Source organism: Mastacembelus armatus, chromosome 16, assembly GCF_900324485.2.
Source record: "Mastacembelus armatus chromosome 16, fMasArm1.2, whole genome shotgun sequence".
NCBI lineage: Eukaryota > Metazoa > Chordata > Actinopteri > Synbranchiformes > Mastacembelidae > Mastacembelus > Mastacembelus armatus.
Window position 1 is genome coordinate 947155 of NC_046648.1, and position 22684 is coordinate 969838.

Here is a 22684-nt window from a genome sequence, read left to right on the forward strand (position 1 = left end):
AGATTAGAAGCATTATCCCGTGTTGGAAGCATCATACTTCACTTTGCTGTGGACGGACATCAAATGGAAGACATGGACTTTTCTATAACGATGCAGCATTGATGCTGAAAAGTATTTTTCAGGAATCAATGTTGATGTTGATTCAATGATGTTCAAAGACTATCAGCAACAACTAGAGCAGAAATGGTGGTGACTGGATCTATAGTTCTGTTTTATATCATTGTATACATCACTATCTTAGTTTTTGATTGTTAGACAATAAAAGTATTTATCCAAATGTGATGGACATTATTGGTTTATTTTTTTTTAACAATTTATACATAAACCAAGTGAGAAAATATCTGACAGATTCTTCAGTACTGGAAATAATATTTAGCTTCAGTTCCACAAACAACAAAAATAATCCAAATTTTGTGTGTTGAATAATAATATTTTATCCCTGTAGCTGTTGGTCACTAATCAATTGTAATTTACCATTGGCAATTTTTACGACGACTCATTTGCATTGGTCCTTAAATTTACTGACAGCATCCTGCTCTAATTATTCCATATAATATCCAACCAACCGCCACCCACAGATTATACTGTAACTCAAACACACTTATTCTTACACACACACATTCACAAACATCACAATATCACACAATAGCCTTCCTTGTTGAAGAGTGTGTCTGTGTCTACATGCACTTCCTCACAACACTGCCCATCACAGACTCATTAAATTTCTCTGGCACAAAGGAGACATTCTGCTCTGGAGCTGCCTATTAGCACGGCCTGGATCATCACGGCCTGGATCATCATCGCCGAGCATGACTGGTTGTTACACACACCCACAGCATCTTCATGCACACCGACCCCGGACATGACATACACCACAGGATCGTATCACATTTGTCAACTCTTAATGGCCTGCTGCTCATACTAAGGTAATTATTCTGTTAATATATCTCTGTTAAACATTTAATTTGCTGGATTGACCAAATAAAAAGAAAAAAAAAAAACACATTTAAGGTAGGATGTTAAAACTCGTGGTCTGCCCCCAATATATTTATATATTAAAGGTTCAGTACGTAATATTTACAGTGATCTATTAGTATAAATATAGTGCAGTATTCAGTGTGTAATCACTGAAAAATACTAACTGTTGCTGGTTGGGGAAGATGCATTCTTCAGTCTAATCACTAGATGTCACATTACATATCACACAGGATGCTGTGGAAGAGGATTTTCTCCATACTGTCAACTTCTACACAGTCAAACATTTGACACACTGTCCTTTTCAGCCTACATGTGCAGTAGTTACACAACATGTAAAGGCCGCTGCTAATGTGTAACAGTGCAAGGACATTTGCATCAATTACTCTTATCACAGATTTTAACTCTGATGTGGCACATCTGGTATAAAACCTAGAAACTTCTAACGAACTGACCGAAACACACTGGTGGTATAATGCAACAGATCAGTTTCAGTCACTCACATCTCAATCAGTTCCTAACTTGTATGAGATTTGAGAAACCCATTGTTTGTGGACTAGGCCTTGTCTAATTGGTGACTAATGGGGCTGTTTTTCTGCTCCATATGTAGTTCAATGTCTCACCCTGACTGGTATGGTGTGGGGGGAGGGGAAATGGTAGACAGGCAGACAGACCAATCTTCCAGATGTACAGGGCCGCCCCAAAGGGTGCAGCCTGGCTCTCTATACCATACCCTTCGTACTGGCACTCCAGGACAGCAGGAGAGGAAGGCGGGGTACACAGACACAGACCAAATCCTCTTCAGCCCTACCATTGTTTGTGTCCAGTGACCAATAACTATGCTGCACACTATAACTAATCCTGCCTACCCTTCCCCCCATAAGACCCCCCCCACACCACCACCACCAAACACACACACATCCATTCCCTAGGTCACTACATACAGACACACACACACACACCGGTATGCATCAATGCTCACAGGCTCCTCTGGGTCTCTTAATGCTCTGTCATCTCAATTGTGATTGTCAGGAAACAGACATGCTTCTAATGGACCAGCTGAGCTTGTGTCTGCTGCCTCCTCCATTTTACGTTTGCTGTCTAACGTCTCTGCTATGAGCCAGCTGAGCAGGGCTAACCTGCATCAGGACCAATTGAGAAAAACAGAGCCACAGCACAGGATCTCTCCATACAGCATCAATCACACCAGCATCATATTTCTTTTTTGTTGTCGACGTAATTAGATGAAATATTGCTGTACTCTAAAAAAAAATTATCTGCCCTCAATACTACATAATTAGTGTCACTAATGAGCTAAATTATAGATGAAGTAGGCCGCGCTCACAAAGAGCCAGTGGATCAGGTGCAAACACCAGGGATGGAGCTGAATCAGGATTTGATTTAGACTTTCTCTGCCTTTAATTGGACTGAATATTCCCACAGGAGGAACATTTGGAATTTGATGGGATTTAATTTGAATCAGTTAATTTCACTTAAAGGTCAAAATAAAATCTGAACATTTACTGTCTTTAGGAGAACAAATGACTTGAGATTGTTATATTTTTTATGCTTAAATTCATGTAAACAACAATTTTAATTTTAACTGATGCGAGTCCAATGAATGGACTCACTAATTCCCCACAAAGCATCAGGTTTAAAGAGACATATGTGGGAATTTGTCTGGATACCAAAAGGTTCCTATTATTTGCCAGGGGCGCTGCAGTGCTGCTGCTGCTGTGTGTGTAGAAGGTCTATGGTATGTGCGATGAAACGAGATGAGAGGGCTGAATCGGGAAAAACTTGCAGCGATGAAGGAGGAGGTGTATATAAATAACTCAAAGTACTCAGGATGCAGGAACTCATTAGTTCGCCTTTGCAGACACGCTCATATCTATTTCTGTTCACAGTGTACTGCACACAACACGCATCACGCACATGTGCATACATGTGTGCATGTGTGAGTTAACGCACACACAGACACAAAACTAAATTTACCTCCTAGTTTTAAGGCAACAGATAAAGGCTTTATTTCTCTGGAGTAAATTCACTTCCCTCGTGCTCACCAATGCTGGTCACTGACCGACATGAGCTCCAAAATAACTTCAGCTGGCAGGAATATTGGGACATAAAGAAAGCATGTTTCCTGGGTACTGTGAGCAGGCTTAAGGAATTAGAGGGAGTTTAGAGTTAATCAGCCCCCAAGTGACCAAGTGAGATTATCTCCATCTACCTGCCTACAGTATCTCTCTCACTCTCTGGGTATGCGTGCATCCGTGTGTGTGTGTGTGTGTGTGTGTGTGTGTGTGTGGGAGAGGGGCTGGCAGAAGGACAGTAGCGATCAGCTGTGCTGATTCATGGTTTTAACTTTAGCCACGCCCACCTGGCTGAAAATCAACAGAAATGAAAGGAAGGCCAAGATATCAGTCCTCTGCCCACATGGTGGCTTCTATTAACCTTGCTGAGTAAACACAGACACACATGCCAACATACACAGTAACATGTGCCTGGATACACTGTTCATATGTTCAGTTAACACACACACACACACACACACACACACACACACACGCACACACGCACACACACACACACGAGCCTGCCTGGTTATTGTCAATTCTGCCACATGTTGAGCACAAACAGATAATTGAAACTGCAGTACTCTCAGACAGACCTAGACCCTAAACACTAAATAGTGCAACATGAAAATACAAATGGGGAATGCAGATAAAAATAAAGTAAAAACATAAATGAAGTGAAACAGCATAAGGCACATGGCAGCTTAGAGTACCAAACCAGTGCACTATGTAAACAGTACAGACACGATGGGTGCTAGTGCAATTAAAGCAGCTTGTCAGTCTGGTTAAAGTGACGTGTACATCATGATACATGTAAAATGATCAGGAACTGAAACCATTGGAGTTTACACATTTTCTACTTTTCAGATGGTCCAAAGTCCAAAGTAACACTGCATCATCGAACTTTGAATGACATTGTGAACATTTGGTGTGAACTGAGGTACAGTCCACCGACAGGTATTAGCCTACAAAGGGGTATTTCGGTGTAGCTCCCTGTGAAACCCCATCCCAAACCCAGTCCTAAACCGATCGATACACACAGATGGTCCGTGAGCTTGATGCTGTAACCTGAACCAACATGGGAGAAGAACGAAGCAGCTTGATTGATTTACTGTGGTTACTCTGAAAGCAATTCTGAATCCATTTCCAACATCATCTCAACCAAAGCCCCTTGCAGGGGTAGAATATCTGTACATTAGTGCACATTATCAGAGATGTGCTCTTTTTATATCGGACACACACAAAGTCCACATCTGTGTCTGCATTACATAATGATTTACAATGACTTGTGTGTTGTTTTTCAAGTGACCACGATGAAGTGAAATGATTCTGAAATTGAATCTTTCATGGGTTAAAAATAAAGCTTCATTTTCACCGGGACTCTAAAATGAGTCAAATCCACAGATTCCCTCCATTCATTAAGAAAAGAGCAAGGGAATCTGTTACTGGGTGCGCACCCTATTTAGCACGCTCACACAGAGTAGTAGTCTAACTGCCGAACGCATCATAACTCCCCAAAGAGGATTAAAACCAGCAAGCTCTTCAGGGACCTCGGTGACCTCACTCTCACACTGCAGGGCCAAAAACATCCTTCAGCATCACTTCAGCAGCTCTGTGCTCACAACACCGCTGATTCAGCAGTAGAGGAGACCCCGAGCACAAACGTCTCCTCTCTGTCATTTTATAACCTTTGTGTTTCAGCAGCCTCTGGCTCGCCCTCATCAGTCTGCAGCAGATTACACGACTATATACACATATACATCTCCAGCAGAGTCATCAATCGGGATGAGTTTCTCTTATGTGTGTTATGTACAGTACAGGCGGTCACACACGTTCACACACGTTCACACACATATGCCGCCCTGCACTGAAGATGGATATTTTTAACCCATAAGCTCCTCTGGGGGTAAGAACAAGTCACGTCAAGCAGAAAATGATCTCCAAAAGCAGAAGCTTCTCTGCAACAGCAACAACATCTGCACATCTGAGCAAACACCTTTTCAGTAACACAGAGTAACATGGAGATGCATTTGAGACCAAGACCATCCTGAGACACATGTGCATCATCTGGCTTCAACAGATCTGAGTCCATTTGTCTCATACGTCACATTAAATCTGACCACACATCTACATGTGAAATGAAGCAGTTACTAGACAGACATGAAGGATTAATACATATGTTCTGCACTATTTCATAATAGTGATACCACCTAAACATAGTACAAAAACAAATCAATATTTTTTAAAGCGAGTTTTACTAAAATGTGCAAACTGTGCGCCCTTTTTTTTTAGCGGACTAATAACTGAGATGCCCCTTCGGTTTCACACAAGTCACACATGAGGACCACACGTCGCCCCCTCCTCTAACACGGACCACTTTGGATTTCTGGAGCTGTTCTTCCACACCGTGACACACCACATGCGATCATTTCAACGTGCCTTAATAACTAAGCCTTTAAAGGTCGCACAGTAAAACACTCAACTTTCTGTGTCGGGCCAACGCGCCAGGGCATTTAAACAACCTGGGTATGAAAATGGCGCCGAATGAAGAACAAAACAAATAAACACTAAGTCGTCGCCAACCAACCCGAGCAGCGGAAACCTCCCGCCGGTCTTACCTGTCCGGGCTGAGCATCAATGATGAAGCGAACAGCACAAATCCGACCAAACCCGATATTCGGCTCATTCACAGGAGAAACAATGTTGCGCAGCGACGCGCGCTTTGTTGTGCTGGAGGTGTCCGACGCGCGTAAAGGGGCGGAGTCTGACGCCGGAGCTTGGACCTCGGTTTGACCAACTGAGAACCGAGCAGCACGCAGAGGTGCAGGATTCATCTAAAGGGCACCACAACTGCTGCTGTAATCCAAGCCCGCAGCACAGCGACTCACAGCTGGCAACATCTGCAGAAACATGACAGCTGTGTATATTTTCTGCCAACACTAAGAAATATTTAGATCCACTTTTAATACAGAGCCCGTCACTTTGTTACACATTACACTAAAGTTCAGTACAAAACGTCCCAGCAGGCACTGGGGCAGGCGTGCCATAGAGTATAATCACTGATACAGTACAAAGTCCACAAACTGGAGGGAGGCAAAGGTCACAGACCGTAGTGTAATAATACTCTGATACAGGTAACAGAGTATTTTTTAAATATTTTTATTTCTTGTTTATCTCATATCTTTACTTCTGGCCCTCTGCTGTGTACTTATACTTTGCTGTTGCAACTATGCAGTTTCCCCATTGTGGGACAAATAAAGGTTTTCTTACCTTAAAATACTTCATTCAAAACTAGACTTAAGTAAAAGCAAAAAAAAAAAAGTATTAAATACACTTGATATACCAAAAGTAAAAGTATTCAAAGGTAAATCTAATATTAATGTATTTTCTATTACTGGGTCATTTTTATTAATGCACCATCCATCCATCATCTAGACCCCCTTAGTCCTAACCAGGGTCCCAGGGACCAGCTGGAGCCTATCCCAGTTCTCATTGGGTGAAAGGCAGGGGTCCAGCCTGGACAGGTCCCCAGTCCATCACAGTTAATGCATTATTGTTTTCATTAATCTAATGCTGCAGCTGGTAAAGGTGGAGCTAATGTTAACTAACACTGATGTGACGTATCTTGTATCTGTCCAGAAAGTAACTAGTAAGTTAAGTTATAAAATAAAAGTATATATTTTAATTTGAAACGTAGCAGAAAATGGAAATCCTTAAGTAAAATAGAGATAAACATCGTACAGGTCTGAGTTACTTTGCATCGGTTCAGAAAACGGGACGGTGCATTCATCTGTGACAACAGCAGATCCGCCCTCAACCATCTCCTCTAAACCTAAAGATTCAACACAATCAAGCTCACACATGTGTTTCTGCACACACATACACACAAGCTGTCTTTATGGACCCTGGCATGGTCCCCACCCATCTGCCTGACCCCATTAGGGCCACGCAGCTCAGGCTGAGAGTGGGGCCTGGGGGAGGGAGGGGGGGGTATTATTCTCTGAGCCACATGAGTAAAGCACCAGCACCTTTGTTTCAGATGACTTCATGCACAGCAATGTCACATATCGTGTTTTATCTCCTCTTCATTGGAAAAAAAACTATTAGTTTAAAGACTAATCCATGAATATGATGATTTAAAATTTTCTAAAGCAGTAAACAAGAAACATGTGAGTAAGAGGAAAACAAAATATCCCCCTTTCACAGTTAGAGTCAGTCAGAGTTTTTGTTTTCTTTAGAAAGAGCAAAGTGAGGATGCAGCTGCAGGATTACAAACTGCTGGTGCTCAGCATTTACTCCACCGTAACAGGACGGGAAGGATCCGATTAATCCTAGTTGGTACGAAACAAAGCAAGTACATTTGGATTCTGTGTATTTGTGCAGTTTCTGATTTCTCTGCTTCAGCTCTGGATGCACTGAGCAAATCAGAAAGACAGAGGAGGAGCCGCAGAGAGAAACAAAGACTGTATGAAAGTAGTAACATCGCCTGCAGTTGCTTAGGAACCCCTGCCCTGCCCTGCGACGACCGCGAAGAGCAGGTGTTGAGCTGGACCCAGGAGAGGGAGGAGAGAGGAGAGAGGAGAGCAGCAGCAGCAGCACTCACAGACCCACAGTCCCCCGAGACGGTGACAGACTGGAACCACAGACTCTGAGACGACCCACTCACAGAGCGGACACACCCAAAGCGGTGACGCACGCCTTCTGTTTCCCCCATCACTGCTCCTCATTTGTTCAAAAGCAAGAGGCAAACACGCACACATCACGGTGCAGGGCATTACTCCCGCTGAGTGCACAGGGGTTATGTTTGTTTGGAGCATCTTTATCCCTCTCTGGCTCCATCGCTCAGTGATTACATAACGCCACATACCACTTCCACCCAATTCATCTCTCTCTGACTTTCACTACTGCATCTGGGTACACGTCACACACCCCGCCGCCTTCCCTCCATTATCTTATGTAAAAGCACATGTGCAGCTTTGAAATGCTTTCAACATGAGAACGATGGAGGCATGTGGATGCAGGGGTTTTATTTGTGCTCAGGAGCTCAGCTCTGGTAACATCAATATTCATAGTGCACCATTATGCTATGAAGAATTTATGAACCAGGAACGTTCCATGTTTCGGCCCCTTTCTGCCAGAAGGAATAAAGCATCTCCTCCTTGCTTTAGGCCAAGTATGAATTCTCTCACCCCAGACACTTCACATTACAGAGTGAAATGTTTCATCAAGGACAAAATCAGCTCCGACCTAACACAGGGACTAGATGGGACAACTTCCCCACAAACGCATCACACACATTTTGTTCAGCTAGTGAAACATTTGCATCCAGACAATTCAAGTGACGGGGCAGACTGAACTGAAATGCCGACATGAATATGCACACACTTGGATATTTTTAGGTATTAGATTCTTCAAACGGTCCCTGTACTAAGTCCTGGGCTCACAGTACACCAAGCAAACTGTAGCAGACTCTCCAGGCCTGCTAAGTCCATGTTACATTTGGTTTGACTGTCTGCAGCTACTATAAGTACCCAGGTGTCTTAGTTTACGCTGCCACCTGGTGGACAGATAATAAATTACTTTCCTTGTGTATGCCACATGATGGTGTTTCAAATAGTCATATTTAGGTATTGTCTATGTATTGTAAGTGTTTTTGTAATAAAAAGCTACATGGGTAAAGGTCGGTTCTTTAATTTAACTTAAATTATCTGTCGTGACAAAGAGAGAAAGTACCCGTCAGTTCTGCTGTAATGCATGATGGGAACATGTGTTTCTGAGAGATAAAAAATGTGTTTGCGTCCAGACGCCTCAGGCTGACACCCTCACTCTACCCCTCCCAAAACTAGCAAGATGTGGGCACACACAAGTCAGCAAGACCAACACACCATAATTTCCAGAAGGTCCAGCAGTTTTTTAGGATAATTTTGAATGTGGAATGAAATAATAATCCTTTCCTCTTTTGAAATAAATAGGTCGAGCAATAGCAGTCATGTTTTCTCACAAATAAACTGAAGAGAACTTATGCTTGCAGAAGATACCAGGAGTCTAAATAGTCTAGAGTGAAATCCCAGTGGGACTGGCACATCAGATAGAGGTCATCAAGAATTCAGGTCTTATATTCTCTGATGAGCTCTGATAGAATTGTTCCATGCTTCTCTGCAGCTCAGGGCAGTAATGTGTATTTATTATTTGTGTTACCTTTAAACCTCAGTGTGGTATGTTATGGTGGAGGACAAGGTAAAGTAGTGAACTGTATGAAAAACATCACAACACCAAGAAAACAATCCTTATATGCAACAGAGCAAATGGCTTTTTTACTCACATCATATCGGTGTAGGTGGTCGTTGTTCAACGTGAGGTCAGGCCCGGACAGAAAAACAAAAAGGGAAAGAGCATGTCAGTACAGTGAAACATCCAACCCTGACAGCACCGGTCCATGAAGAGGTCCAGACTCCAGGTAGACATTTATTTACATGATCAATGGGCTCAACTACCAACATATCACACAACAGCTGTGCAACAGACAGACAGCAGGAACATGAACATAACCAGTGCAATGGTAACAGGTAATTATAGAACTGGTTTCCCTCTGGATCCCTACCTCCCTCATGCAGTTTGCAGAATTCCCACAGGATTTAAAGATACGTGTGTCTGGGCTTTGAGGAATATCTGGGCCCAACAGTCTCTGGGCAGATGAAACCAAAGTTAACACGCGTTTTGCTGACATTTTAACGAACCTGAACATCCAGACAGTTGGAAGGCGTATTTTTGGCTTTCTGTCTAGACTGGTAGCACCAATATCCCTGACATAATCCCTCTAAATACGACGCAGTGAACTCTAAACGAACTCCTGCCGTAAGGAAACGGGAAATGGAAAAAAACAACAAACCTCGTCCCAAAAAGGTGTCCGACAAACAGCACAGTGGTTTCTACGTAGGCGAGTCCTACCTGTGCAGGCAGATGTCTCCTCCGCGTTTAGGTCGGTGCCATAATTCCGGTGTTTCCCCGCAGAACAAGGTGGACACTCGCGCCCAGGTTTCCACTGACAGGGGGTGACGCAGCAGCAATGACGCAGCAGTAGGAGCTGATGGGTGGAGAACTGAGGTGGGAGCGTAAACTCCTGTTTCGACAAGTAGGGCCACACTGGTAGTCTGTGGAAGCGCAGGCATGACTTCTCCTAACACACACACACATTAGGGTCTGCAGGTGTCCAGGTGAGTCAGGCCCAGCATTGTTCCTGCAGCACAGGTGCAGCTCTCCTGCTGCAGGGCTCTGCGTTATATAAGGAAGGCACTGATGCGTTACAGGAGCTCACACATCCCGCGTTTGTCCAACTACTCTCAACTTCTGAGCTGATTTTAGGAGTCGGCACGACAAAACAGGCAGATCCTACAGACTTCACTGTGCATCCACACAGCGGCGCTGTTTCCTGTTTATTCTTTTTGGAGAATGAACAAAACATGAACTAATTTCTAACAGTTGTTTCTGTAAGAAGTAGTCCCTGAACAAACATGAAGTAGCTGGTTTCACGTTTCTGCCTGATTCTAAATATGCGGATTAACCCTTTAACGCGAGGAATATTGTTATTTCTTTCTATTTATTTGTTTGGCATCTGTTTCCACAGGCAGATCAATAGTCTCCGATGGTTTCATGTTCACCTTTGGCATGCAGTAGCCCCTATTCTCCATTATCAGGCAGCACAGCGAGGATCCACCCTGTGTGGTCACCTTGGCGCACTGTGCCTCCTGGAGAGCTGCTCACTGAGATAAGACAAACCGTCACCAGCGGCGCACACGCACGAAAGAATACCTACACATAACTGCGAGAAACGCTGCGTGGCCAACTCACGTCGTGCTGCTCCCTGGTGGATGTGTCCATAACTGCACCCAGAAAGGTTAATAGCCTACACATTAAAATCAACATTTAAATCATGTTGCATTATTATAGATGGACATATGAAAACACTTCATTGATCCCCAGGGGGACGCGCACAATGTGCTCAGCTGCTGTTGTCAGTCTGTGGGGCCTAACCATTTAGAGAGGACAAGTAGTCCCAGTACCTGCTTTAGGCTCTAGACCCAGTTATCAGGGAAAAAAGTGACTGGCCAACAAGATCTGTGCAGCCAGCCTCCACCAGGGGGACCTTGGGTTTCCAACCAGCTGCTCAGCCTCTGTGCGCCAGCTCAGGGTCCTCGCACGAAATGCACAACCAGCTGTGCTTTGAACCGCGACAACAGATCTGGTCTCAGATTAGTGGAAGTCAGTAATGCGTCGTTGTCTCCTGAGGGAGCATGAGCCGTTTCCTAAATCTGCTTTAATTTGCCGGGCCCTCCCTGCCTTCAGCTGCCCAGTACCATGCGTGTCCAAGCCTGCCTGCTTCCTGACTTGTAGAGAGAAAAAAGCCAAGAAAAAAAAGGGCCATCTCCTGAGGTCACCTCCGAAGAGCCCGCTGCTTCCACACAGCTCAACTGTTTCAGCCCCGAGAATAAAAACTATTAGTGTTTCCCCCAGACGAGTTTGCTCTTACCTCAAAGTGATGTATGGAGACGTGTGTGTGTGTGTGTGTGTGCTGATGCTTTTACTAGTTGTACTAGTTTACCTGTGTAAAATCTTACTTTGTATTGGTCACAGACTATTTGTAATTTGCTGTTCCAGCCTTTAGCTACTGAAAAACTTCTACATTTGGCTTCTTCAAACTAATATGTCATCTGTGTAAAAACGTTGAATGAAAGCAGCTTTACATTTTTGATACGAGCTATTAAGATCATTCTTAAAGTACTTTAGTATTAAAGCGCTTCTGTTGTTTTCTGTCGATACACTCATCTTAAAGGCGCAGATAGTTCTTGCTTTTGTTTTTTCTACCAATGCCCAATAGCTGAACAATGGAGCTAAGGTTGAATCAGTCCCCAGTGAGGGCAGCGAGGCAGCCCATTATGTTTTAGCAGGAAGAATGCAGAGCTGGTAGTAAAACGACAGCCCTCTGGAGGAATAGTCTGCGAGCTACCCGACGTTTTCGGACGGAAGTTATGACTTTAATATGGCTGATAAGGGTCCTTTTCTAACTTCATGTATTATTTTCTACCTATCGATCGGGGCGGCGATATTTCAGATTCTGGAGGAGCCAAACTGGGTGGCAGCCAGAGACAAATACATCTTACAGAAGGAAAACATTCTGAAGAACTATGCCTGCTTAACAAAAGAAGGTCTGGATGAGATCTTGGAGGTATGGAACCTTCTGTTTTTAACTGTTTGACTGTTTGAAACGACTTTTCCATTTATCCCAACAGGGCTCGAACTTCACAATAGTCCGCTGTGCGTCACTTTGCCATTGCCAAACAAAAAACCAAAGAGCCAGCGACTGTGGTGAAGTTGTTAAATGAAAGGAAAGAAGCGAAAACATGTGCAGATGCTGCCTGTAGAGTAAGTTACATACATGTCGCTCTGAGCGAGCACACACTCAGAACGTGGCTGAGGAGACAGAAGGTCGTCTCCTTTACGCGTCAGGATCCTCAGAAGTTGTTTTCCTGTTTGGGAATAACGTTAGAAAACAACCATTAAAGCTGCCGGACTCTATGAAGCGACTAAAGGCTGTTGAGCGTGATTGGCACAGGGAAGTGAGGCGTCCATGCCTTCAGGGACACGTGCTGGTACACGTCTTCAGCCACAAATATTTGGATGTTTGCGCAAGGTGTGTCCCGGTTTTAGCAGCTGCATGAATCGCAGACTCTCCCACAACAACGAGCATAAACAAAAGCACAGAGGATGAACCGCATAGCCTACAGGTATTCACTGGGTTTGGTCCAGGAAAAGTAGCATCGGGAGGTTGCAGCAGTGCCGGAGTTTGCCAGCGGGTTTTGTTGAGACCGATTTGCTGCGTTTATTGTTGCAGATCGTGTCGGAGGCTGCTGGTCAAGGTGTCGCCATCACCGGAGACAGACACCGCAAAACCTGGGACTGGGCGAACTCGGTCATATTTGCTGCCACCATAGTCACCACCATAGGTTTGTATGTGTGTGTGTAGTACTACAGTAGGTTTGTATTGTGTAATACTACAGTGGGTTTGTATTGCGTAATACTACAGTAGGTTTGTATTGTGTGTAGTACTACAATGTGTAATATCACTTCTATTTATTCACTTTGGACACATTAAGACAAATGGAATGAAAAAAAGACAATACTTTGTGTTAAGTTGAAAATCACACACACACACACACACACACACAGTGCAAAGGTCTCTGCTGACAAATCATTATTTTTTATGACTATTCAGATAATATGCACTAGTTCATATTCTTTTATTTTACATCTATAAATGATTAATAAATGACCTTTTAGCCACGAATAAAGGCAACAACAATATATGATTTATATTTATTTATATATATTTATTCTTCATTTAGGTTATGGTAATGTTGCTCCCAAGACTAAGGCAGGCCGTGTGTTCTGCATCCTCTATGGTCTGTGTGGGATCCCACTGTGCCTGGTATGGATCAGTGAACTGGGTTCATTTTTTGGAGACAGGGCCAAACGTCTGTCCCAGGTTCTGATACGTAAAGGTGTTTCAGTGGTAAGAAATGACTGAAGGCTGAATGTTGTGTTTGTCTGAATATTCTTCTACAAGGCGGCTTGATAAAGTTGTAATATTTCAACCAGAACGTGTGTTTTCTTTTCTCCCCTCCGACAGAAAAAGGTCCAGTTCATCTGCACAGCTTTATTCCTGTTATGGGGACTGTTGGTGCACCTGGTGCTACCTCCATTTGTTTTCAGGCATTTGGAAGGATGGACCTACCTGGAAGGCATCTATTTCTCTTTCATAACACTCACAACCGTTGGTTTTGGAGACTATGTGGCAGGTAGGTTTGATTCATATCATAATGACACTTCCTGAAGGTCAATGTCTCTCTAAGGTTATTTTTGTGTCTACGTTTTTGTTTCCTTAGTTGTAAAAGTCATGTCGGTGCGCCTACTTCCATTTCAGGTGTAAACCCAAACATAGAATATCCCAGACTGTACAGAGTGTTCGCAGAGTTATGGATCTACATGGGCCTGGCCTGGCTCTCTCTGTTCTTCAGCTGGAACGTCCACATGGTAGTGGAAGCTCACAAAGTGCTGAAGAAAAGAAGGCACAGGCACAGACACATCTGTAACGAGGAACCCCAGCCTGTCATGGAAAAACTCAACCCAAACATAAAGCCGACCGTCATTGACATCTTCAACTTCCTGTCTGAGAAGGACGACGACTACAGCACAGTGATCAAGGCCATTGGAGTCACAGCAAAGAACAGAAAGCCTGCAGAAAACATCAATCGCTCTAAGAGTTGCAGCGACATCTTGGCCATCCAGACCCTGGAGCACTCGCCACGGCACAGACGCATGATCAGTATCAGTGAAGTGTTCATAAATGCAAATGCTACTACTGACGACGACGACCAAGTGGACAAAGGTTCTTTAACACCAGAAAGCAATGGAGATGAACCTACAGAACGGGTGAGGGCGGATAGTGATGAGGTCGAGGACAGTTCTGCATTGGATTCAGAAAATGATCGCGTCATCCTTAGAGTACATACGAGTAATGCTACAGAAGAGGGAAGTGTACGACGCCCTGACGGCAGGGGGACCAGGTTTACAATATGCAAGGTTGAAGAGGAAGATGTGTTAACAGATAAAGACGAAAAAGGGTAAAATGTTGTTTTTAAAACTTCACCCCTTCCTTTTCGCCTTTCAACTGTCAAAGCAGTCAGGAAATGTTGGGGGAAGGTTTTGTACAGAAATATCCTGAATACTGTTATCAAAAGAGCCAGTGACGCCGAGGCTGCACTGTCAGATAGTTTTCCTATCCTTGCGAGGACACATGTGACTTGTCAACATTTAAAAGGTGCACAAAGTGAGCCAGTACTCAGGTAGAATACTACTCTTCTTTTGGCAAACAGGACTTGTTTTTATTTTATCCTATATCCACAACAATACACTTATATTCTCAAACTGTAGTGATTACGGGAACAGAGAAAGGCAAATTACTTCAAATCGCAGCACAGGGCTTTGTGGAAAACAGAGCCAACAAGCAACTTTCCCTCATAGGGAGCTGCTACAGAAGATGCCATGATCACATGGCCATCATCAACATACTTCTGGCTCACCACTGGCTGCCCTGAGTGAATGTTCTTAATCTGGATGACCTTGAGAACACACAAATACAATTATCAGGCAAATCAAACCACAGCAAACACAGCAAAAGTATTGCATAAAAAAACGAACATGGTAGAACGAACCTCAGAGCCAGGTGGATCTTCGGGGTCAAACATGTACATCTTTATGGGATTCGGATGACAGCCCATCCATAGGTCACCCGTCCTGTGATCCACCTCGATGTTATCACAAAGTGACCCAACAGCTACAGACTGGTTGGAAAAATTGCATACAGTAAATGAGGCCTGATAATTATTTTTTCTGTACTCTAGAAATTACAACTCTAGAAAACAACTATTTCAGTTTTCCAATCTTTACGGTAAAGAGAGTGGTATATAGTTTGATTCATATCATAATGACACTTACTGAAGGTTAATGTCTCTCCAAGCTGTACTGAGCTTATGTTCAGTGGCTGATAAGGTTCAATGTGTGATATGTACAATGATCTATTAGCAGAAATGGAATATATTATTCCTAAATATGTTGTTATTAGTGTGTGATCACCAGTAAAACACCAACTGTTTCATTTTCATAAACTTAGAAAGAGCCTTGTAAATCTACAGATGGAGCGGGTCTCCTTTCACAGAGGCAGCCATGTTGTTCTGCCATATTTCTACAGTAGTCCAGAACCAACAAATTAAACGCTGGCTCTAGGAAATAACGTTTTGTTTTAAAGGTGACAACCACCGTACCCACCCTCATGCCAAACGGGTGGGGAGTCAGGAGTGTTCAGAAGAAACATGTTGCACCTTTAATTCCTTTTTTTTTTTTTAAATAAGAAAACGCTGTATTACCTTAATATACACCAACTCCTTGTCTTCTTGTCTTTCAAGGACATCGATCTCATGGTCTACGATGTCTGAAACATAAATGTACCTGTAATACACAATATTTCATTACTGCAGAATAACATATTACTGTTGAATTTTTTAATTTCAAAAAAGATGCACTTGTACGTCATCAGTGACTGCTAAAGTGAACTGAGAATAACCGTTTGTCGGGCGATATGTTGATGCCATTGGCAGACAGAAATCCACTGGCTGCCACCTTCACTTCCTCTGGACTGTAGTAGACCACATCACACCAGGGAAGGCCCAGAAGGATGGTCAGAAAGTGAAGAACATCACTGGGAAAGGCATGATCATTTGTGGCGTAAAAGCTCTCTACTCCAACTGCAACGATGTCATTCACACTGAAAGAGATAATGAAAAAGAGGAAAAAACAGTTACAGATTGTTAAATGTAAAAGGTGTAATAAAATGAAATGGTTTTATACAGTACGTACCTGTGGAGTAGGGGGTGGGTAATGGTTTTTAGGTGCACGAGTGTGTCCTCTTCATCTAAACGGAAAATCTCTACTTGGCTTTTGTGCTGAGGGTGATTGACAACAAACAGGTATACAGACTCATCTGCAAAGAAACAGTAATGTCAGCGTTAGCCACACATGCTCTGGTCTTGCTGTCACGCCATGACAATTTTAGGTTTTACCTAAAGTTCTAATCATTGAGATTTTAGTCTGGTTACTCGGGTAACAGCATGTGTGGTTGAATACTACAGCTCCCAGAAAAACACTGCTGTTTTGTAGACGCATATTTTAGTTGTGGTCAGTCTTCATCTCTGTGACAAATACATACCTTTCCTGTGGCAGTGGGTAATAACAGCCAGTCTGTTTGTGTAGCTGACGCATTGTAACGTGATGCAAGTGCAGTGAAAATGTTGGGTTAACTCTGCTGCACTAAACTGTAAAGCATCAGATCAAATGACAAACAGTAGCTCTGGACTGTGCACGGTTTTCTTGTGAATCCCCTGGTGGACGGACCAAAGCAAACCACCGGTGTTTACGGAGGTCGTGGCTGGATGTAAATACATCAAATGGCAGTGACCCAAACACAAACAATAACCAGCAGCAAATGTTTCTAACTGTAAACACACACGTCTCATGTTTTTATTCATCCTTCTTATTATTTCTATCTAACTTTGAATTAGTCGTATGTTTTTTCTCAACTCCCTGTAAACCAGATTGTACAACTGCTCAAGGAGAGTTGATCAACCATGAATAAAAAAAGTTTTTCCAGTGGTCTGCTTTCTAAATTTCAAAACTTCACTGCTGCAGAGTAAAATTCATGAAGAAAGAGTTTCGAACTAAAAAACACAGAGCACCTTTTGACGTTTGCAAGTCTACTCTATTATTGAGTCTCTATTTTGTGGAAGCTGCGTTCCCTCACCACCAGTAATTTAGAAACTAGTAAGCACATGACGTTTGTTCGCAAATCTGTTGTGGCTCAGACTTACTGTAACACTGTACATTAGCTTTCCTACAGGTGATCATGAGTTTTAGCAGGTGGTCAACAAAACATTAGCACGGTGTTCACAAAGAACTCTGTGGCTGTCACGACTCGTTTCCCATAAACTGGGTTGTTGTGTGCTGTAACATTATACCTTGACTGTTTTTCAACGCAGTAAGCACAGCTTCCAGCTCCAGCCCATTTCATTTGATGAATGCTCATTATAACAACCACAGTGTACTGCAAGTCATCTGGTGATGCAAAGAAACGTGCACTGTATTTTTGTTTTTTGTGTTTCTGTCCTGTTATATGAATTAAAACCAAAGGATGAATTCACATTAAATCCATTAATTTGTAAAAAAAAAAAAGGTACAACTACAGAAAACATGTCAACGACTTAAAAACAATGACACTTTACTTGAAATTATTTTAACAATAGGACTGATTTTTGCTATTTGATTTCCTATAAGTTAAAAAAGACTAAAAAACCACATTCAGCAGTTACAGGTAATCATTTCAGAACCATCCTTTGAGATACAGCCAATATTCATATACAGTGGGTACAGAAAGTATTCAGACCCCTTTAAATTTTTCACTCTTTGTGTCATTGCAGCCAAAATCAAAAAAGTTCATTTTATTTCTCATTAATGTACACTCAGCACCCCATCTTGACAGAAAAAAACTGAAATGTAGAAATTTTTGCAAATTTATTAAAAAAGAAAAACTGAAATATCACATGGTCATAAGTATTCAGACCCTTTGCAGTGACACTCATATTTAACTCACATGCTGTCCATTTCTTCTGATCCTCCTTGAGATGGTTCTGCTCCTTCATTGGAGTCCAGCTGTGTTTAATTAAACTGATTGGACTTGATTAGAAAAGGCACACACCTGTCTATATAAGACCTTACAGCTCACAGTGCATGTCAGAGCAAATGAGAATCATGAGGTCAAAGGAACTGCCCAAGGAGCTCAGAGGCAGAATTGTGGCAAGGCACAGATCTGGCCAAGGTTACAAAAGAATTTCTGCAGCACTCAAGGTTCCTAAGAGCACAGTGGCCTCCATAATCCTCAAATGGAAAAAGTTTGGAATGACCAGAACTCTTCCTAGACCTGGCCGTCCAGCCAAACTGAGCAATCGTGGGAGAAGAGCCTTGGTGAGAGAGGTAAAGAAGAACCCAAAGATCACTGTGGCTGAGCTCCAGAGATGCAGTAGGGAGATGGGAGAAAGTTCCACAAAGTCAACTATCACTGCAGCCCTCCACCAGTCGGGGATTTATGGCAGAGTGGCCCGACGGAAGCATCTCCTCAGTGCAAGACACATGAAAGCCTGCATAGAGTTTGCCAAAAAACACATGAAGGACTCCCAGACTATGAGAAATAAGATTTTCTGGTCTGATGAGACCAAGATTGAACTTTTTGGCGTTAATTCTAAGCGGTATGTGTGGAGAAAACCAGGCACTGCTCATCACCTGCCCAATACAATCCCTACAGTGAAACATGGTGGTGGGAGCATCATGTTGTGGGGGTGTTTTTCAGCTGCAGGGACAGGACGACTGGTTGCAATTGAAGGAAAGATGAATGCGGCCAAGTACAGAGATATCCTGGAAGAAAACCTCTTCCAGAGTGCTCAGGAGCTCAGACTGGGCCGAAGGTTCACCTTTCAACAGGACAATGACCCTAAGCACACAGCTAAAATAACAAAGGAGTGGCTTCGGAACAACTCTGTGACCGTTCTTGACTGGCCCAGCCAGAGCCCTGACCTAAACCCTATTGAGCATCTCTGGAGAGACCTGAAAATGGCTGTCCACCAACGTTCACCATCCAACCTGACAGAACTGGAGAGGATCTGCAAGGAAGAATGGCAGAGGATCCCCAAATCCAGGTGTGAAAAACTTGTTGCATCATTCCCAAGAAGACTCATGGCTGTACTAGCTCCAAAGGGTGCTTCTACTCAATACTGAGCACAGGGTCTGAATACTTATGACCATGTGATATTTCAGTTTTTCTTTTTTAATAAATTTGCAAAAATTTCTACATTTCTGTTTGTTTCTGTCAAGATGGGGTGCTGAGTGTACATTAATGAGAAATAAAATGAACTTTTTGGATTTTGGCAAATGGCTGCAATGACACAAAGAGTGAAACATTTAAAGGGGTCTGAATACTTTCTGTACCCACTGTATGTTACTAATCACACTGTAATTAAAAAATAAGGTATTTTACTGAAATCACATTTTGTGAGTCTTCCTTGTTGTTTTACAGTGGGGTGCTCAAAAAGTTGCATTCTGCTGAATCACCACGAGATGCCACTTTATTTTCTTTGCTCTTATTTAGGATTTTGCATCTGATTTGTACTTGTACCTGTTTCATTGATGTATACACTAATGCCATGTGGGTTGAATGAACTGAGATCCAGTTTCCCTTCAATCTGCAGCTCCAGTGGACTCGGTCTTGGGTGCAGTAGGTCCAGTAAATACAGTTTCCCAGGTTCATCAGAGAACGAAGGCAGACCAGGATACTTTAACCCCTGAGGGGAAAAAGGTACATGTTAGTAATGTCTGCAAATTTGCTTGAAAAGGTCATTGTCCAGTTTCAAGTTAACTAATTGGTCATCACCCAATTTAAAAGTGATGACCCAGACCATAATATCATTTAGAGGTTAATTAAAACAATCACGCTAACAATAAATCAGATTGTTTCCTCTCTTTGAAATCTTGCAGCTTTACAATGATCTTCACAATAAGAGCATACTGTGCTTAGGAAGGCCAGTCCATCTTTAAGTATTGTGATATCCTCTGCCCCATGTTCTGTGCAAAACAAAAGAAAAACTTCACATTTTACAAGACAAAGCCTGAGACTACAGACACAAACTGCTGACGTAGTGACGTTTAACTGAACTGCAAAGTCTTTGGCCATGATCATGTTGCACATGAAGCTAAATTCCAAAATAAAGACAACAAACATAAAACATACCAATATTCTTTAAATAATGACAGCTGAGGTGTTTCACAGTTACGTCTCTGGAAGTAAGGGTCATTTGCCTGCAGAGAAATGTAAATATGAGTCAGCCTTTCAAAATAAAAGAAAACCTAAAACTTCAAACCTGGGGCCTGTTTCAACGAGCCACTGTAAGATCGTGTCTCCTGTTGAATAATGATTTGCAATTATACTAAAGGGCTGTGGCAGAATGAACATCATTCTTTCGTGTTCTTCAAGCTCCCAGTGAAACCGTATTAAGAATACGTGGAGAACAAATACACAAACCAAATCTAGAGATGGATCATTTAAAAAAGAGCCAACTAGAAACCCAGCTGCTGGAACACAAGTTAATGGTGGGTAAGGTGACGTGTTGCTATTAATGTCTGATGGTTTTAACATAAAATGACCATTTATTGCATCTGTGCTTGCAGGAAATAAAGAAAACTTATATGTTCTCTTTGTTTTATTATGCAAAATGTTTAAAACAAATTGTGTCCCTAATTATTCTGTCATCTGGCACCTCCTGAGGTTAGTCAAGATGGACTGTTTCACTTTCTGTTGGTGCAGGACACTGCTCCCTTACATTGTTGCTATGTTGTGGAGAACCACACACACCACAGTAACGTCCCAGGCCCTGTCTGGTCTGCCCCTGAGCCTGTGAAAGCACTGGAACCAGGCCTTGACTATGCCCACGGTCATTTCAGTTCTGGCCCGTATAGAGATACATGGATAACAGAACATAGAGAGGTGTGTGTTACTACTCATCACAGCAAAATCTGTGGCTTAGTGCACACTCATGAAAAATGTGTGTCATGCACAGATCCAGGCCACTTTTCTTCACGTGTGATGCATCAGCTATGACCTTAGGCACACAGAACAAAAAAATCTGCATTAGCTGTGATGGAATCATCTTTCATGATGAATGTTAAAGGCCCTTATTTCCCTGCACATTCATGCTGTGGAAGGACTTCCTATTGACATAACCGTCACTGTGACAGACAGTACGTCTGCTACCTCCCTGTGTGAATTCAACAAAGACTTTCGACACTGCTTTGTATTTCAGTAGGAAGCAGGGGAAAAGACAGGTAGTCACACAGACTCGCTAATCACTGTGTATTCACTTGTGTGTATGTCATGCAGGTGTGATTTACTTGTGACTGTGTAAATTGAAACTGCTGAGTTGATATGAAAGGCAGTCATTTCCTTTGTCCTGGGTCAATCAGTTTCGGCCCGTTCTGCACACTACCACGACAATAATCACCTTCGTTTACAGAGGGAGCCACAACAGGGACACGAGTCCCATCTATGCAGCTGATCATGCCTGGAAACCCCAAAATATACAACCGATTTGTGCATAAAGTGTCAAAGCTACAGGCTGAATGTGCCAATTGGTGCTTGTAGTGATACCCAGAGCGGTAGAGAAAACAGAGAGGTGACACTTTCATAAGACTCTGTGAAAAAAAAAAAAATCACAGCGATATATCTGGCCAGGTTCCAGGTTATGGAGACTGTTTTCTCTACCGCTCTGGTGATACCTGCAATTTTGTAGAAGACCACAAAGCTGTAGAGCAGACGTCCGAGTGCAAGGGTCACATTTCTGACTGCACGACACTTTGAAATGTGCTTCACTGATGTTGTAAACAAAAGCTTCATACATTAAGTTTTACAGGTTTCTACTATACTGTGTACACAAGCTCTTATTTACTGCTAAAATAAAACAGTTGAAATGAAATTCACTTACTTCAGCTTAAGAAGCCTGTGTCCAATGAAAGCTGCCAATGCAGCTACAACAGCAGCAAGCAGTGCTTTCTTCATGGCAGCCATGTTTACAAGTCAAAGGCCACCCAGGAAAGCGTCCAAAGTGCGTTTACGCAGATACACAGAAGATGGAGCTAAAGTAAAGTACATGGCAACAAGCAGAGTCAGAGCGAAATCTGGTTTAAGATTTAGGTTTTTCCTCTTCCAGAGTTTGTTGGTTTTTTAACAAATCAGGTGAAAGATCTTCACCACAATCAGTGTTTAATATATATATATATATATACAGTGGGTACGGAAAGTATTCAGACCCCTTTAAATTTTTCACTCTTTGTGTCATTGCAGCCATTTGCCAAAATCAAAAAAGTTCATTTTATTTCTCATTAATGTACACTCAGCACCCCATCTTGACAGAAAAAAACAGAAATGT

The 22684-nt window shown here is 42.6% G+C and overlaps 2 protein-coding genes across 3 annotated transcripts; one reads left to right on the top strand and one right to left on the bottom strand.

The window, feature by feature from the left end:
* The first annotated feature begins 11882 nt into the window (after positions 1 to 11882).
* LOC113122120 (potassium channel subfamily K member 5-like) lies at positions 11883 to 20063 on the top strand. 2 transcript variants are annotated; one of them, XM_026293143.2, is made up of 6 exons: positions 11883 to 12273; positions 12940 to 13051; positions 13451 to 13617; positions 13735 to 13903; positions 14029 to 14537; positions 19955 to 20063. In XM_026293143.2, exons 1-6 carry the CDS (start codon positions 12088 to 12090, stop codon positions 19982 to 19984), a joined length of 1173 nt encoding a protein of 390 aa, XP_026148928.1. In that variant the 5' UTR covers positions 11883 to 12087; the 3' UTR covers positions 19985 to 20063. The 2 variants fall into 2 exon arrangements, with proteins under 2 accessions (XP_026148928.1, XP_026148927.1); XM_026293142.2 differs by lacking the exon at positions 19955 to 20063 and having other exon boundaries at positions 11885 to 12273; positions 14029 to 14974.
* On the bottom strand, positions 15041 to 22425 carry LOC113122121 (serum paraoxonase/arylesterase 2-like). Its single transcript, XM_026293144.2, has 9 exons — positions 22241 to 22425; positions 20494 to 20561; positions 20272 to 20327; positions 19882 to 20047; positions 16521 to 16644; positions 16228 to 16428; positions 16031 to 16112; positions 15320 to 15448; positions 15041 to 15226 (listed from the first exon to the last, which is right to left on the bottom strand). The coding sequence occupies exons 1-9, from the start codon at positions 22321 to 22323 to the stop codon at positions 15065 to 15067; spliced, it is 1071 nt and encodes a 356-aa protein (XP_026148929.1). The 5' UTR covers positions 22324 to 22425; the 3' UTR covers positions 15041 to 15064.
* Positions 22426 to 22684: the final 259 nt, after the last annotated feature.

Bases quoted from the DNA above. Each gene is read 5' to 3' on its own strand.
- LOC113122120 (XM_026293142.2), top strand. From the start codon at position 12,088: ATGGCTGATAAGGGTCCTTTTCTAACTTCATGTATTATTTTCTACCTA. The intron at 12,274-12,939 runs GTATGGAACCTT...TTATTGTTGCAG, and splicing joins GTCTGGATGAGATCTTGGAG to ATCGTGTCGGAGGCTGCTGG. The intron at 13,052-13,450 runs GTTTGTATGTGT...TTCTTCATTTAG, and splicing joins CACCATAGTCACCACCATAG to GTTATGGTAATGTTGCTCCC.
- LOC113122121 (XM_026293144.2), bottom strand. From the start codon at position 22,323: ATGGCTGCCATGAAGAAAGCACTGCTTGCTGCTGTTGTAGCTGCATTG. The intron at 20,048-20,271 runs GTATGCTCTTAT...TTTTCCCCTCAG, and splicing joins GACTGGCCTTCCTAAGCACA to GGGTTAAAGTATCCTGGTCT. The intron at 15,227-15,319 runs GTTCGTTCTACC...TGTGTTCTCAAG, and splicing joins AAGATCCACCTGGCTCTGAG to GTCATCCAGATTAAGAACAT.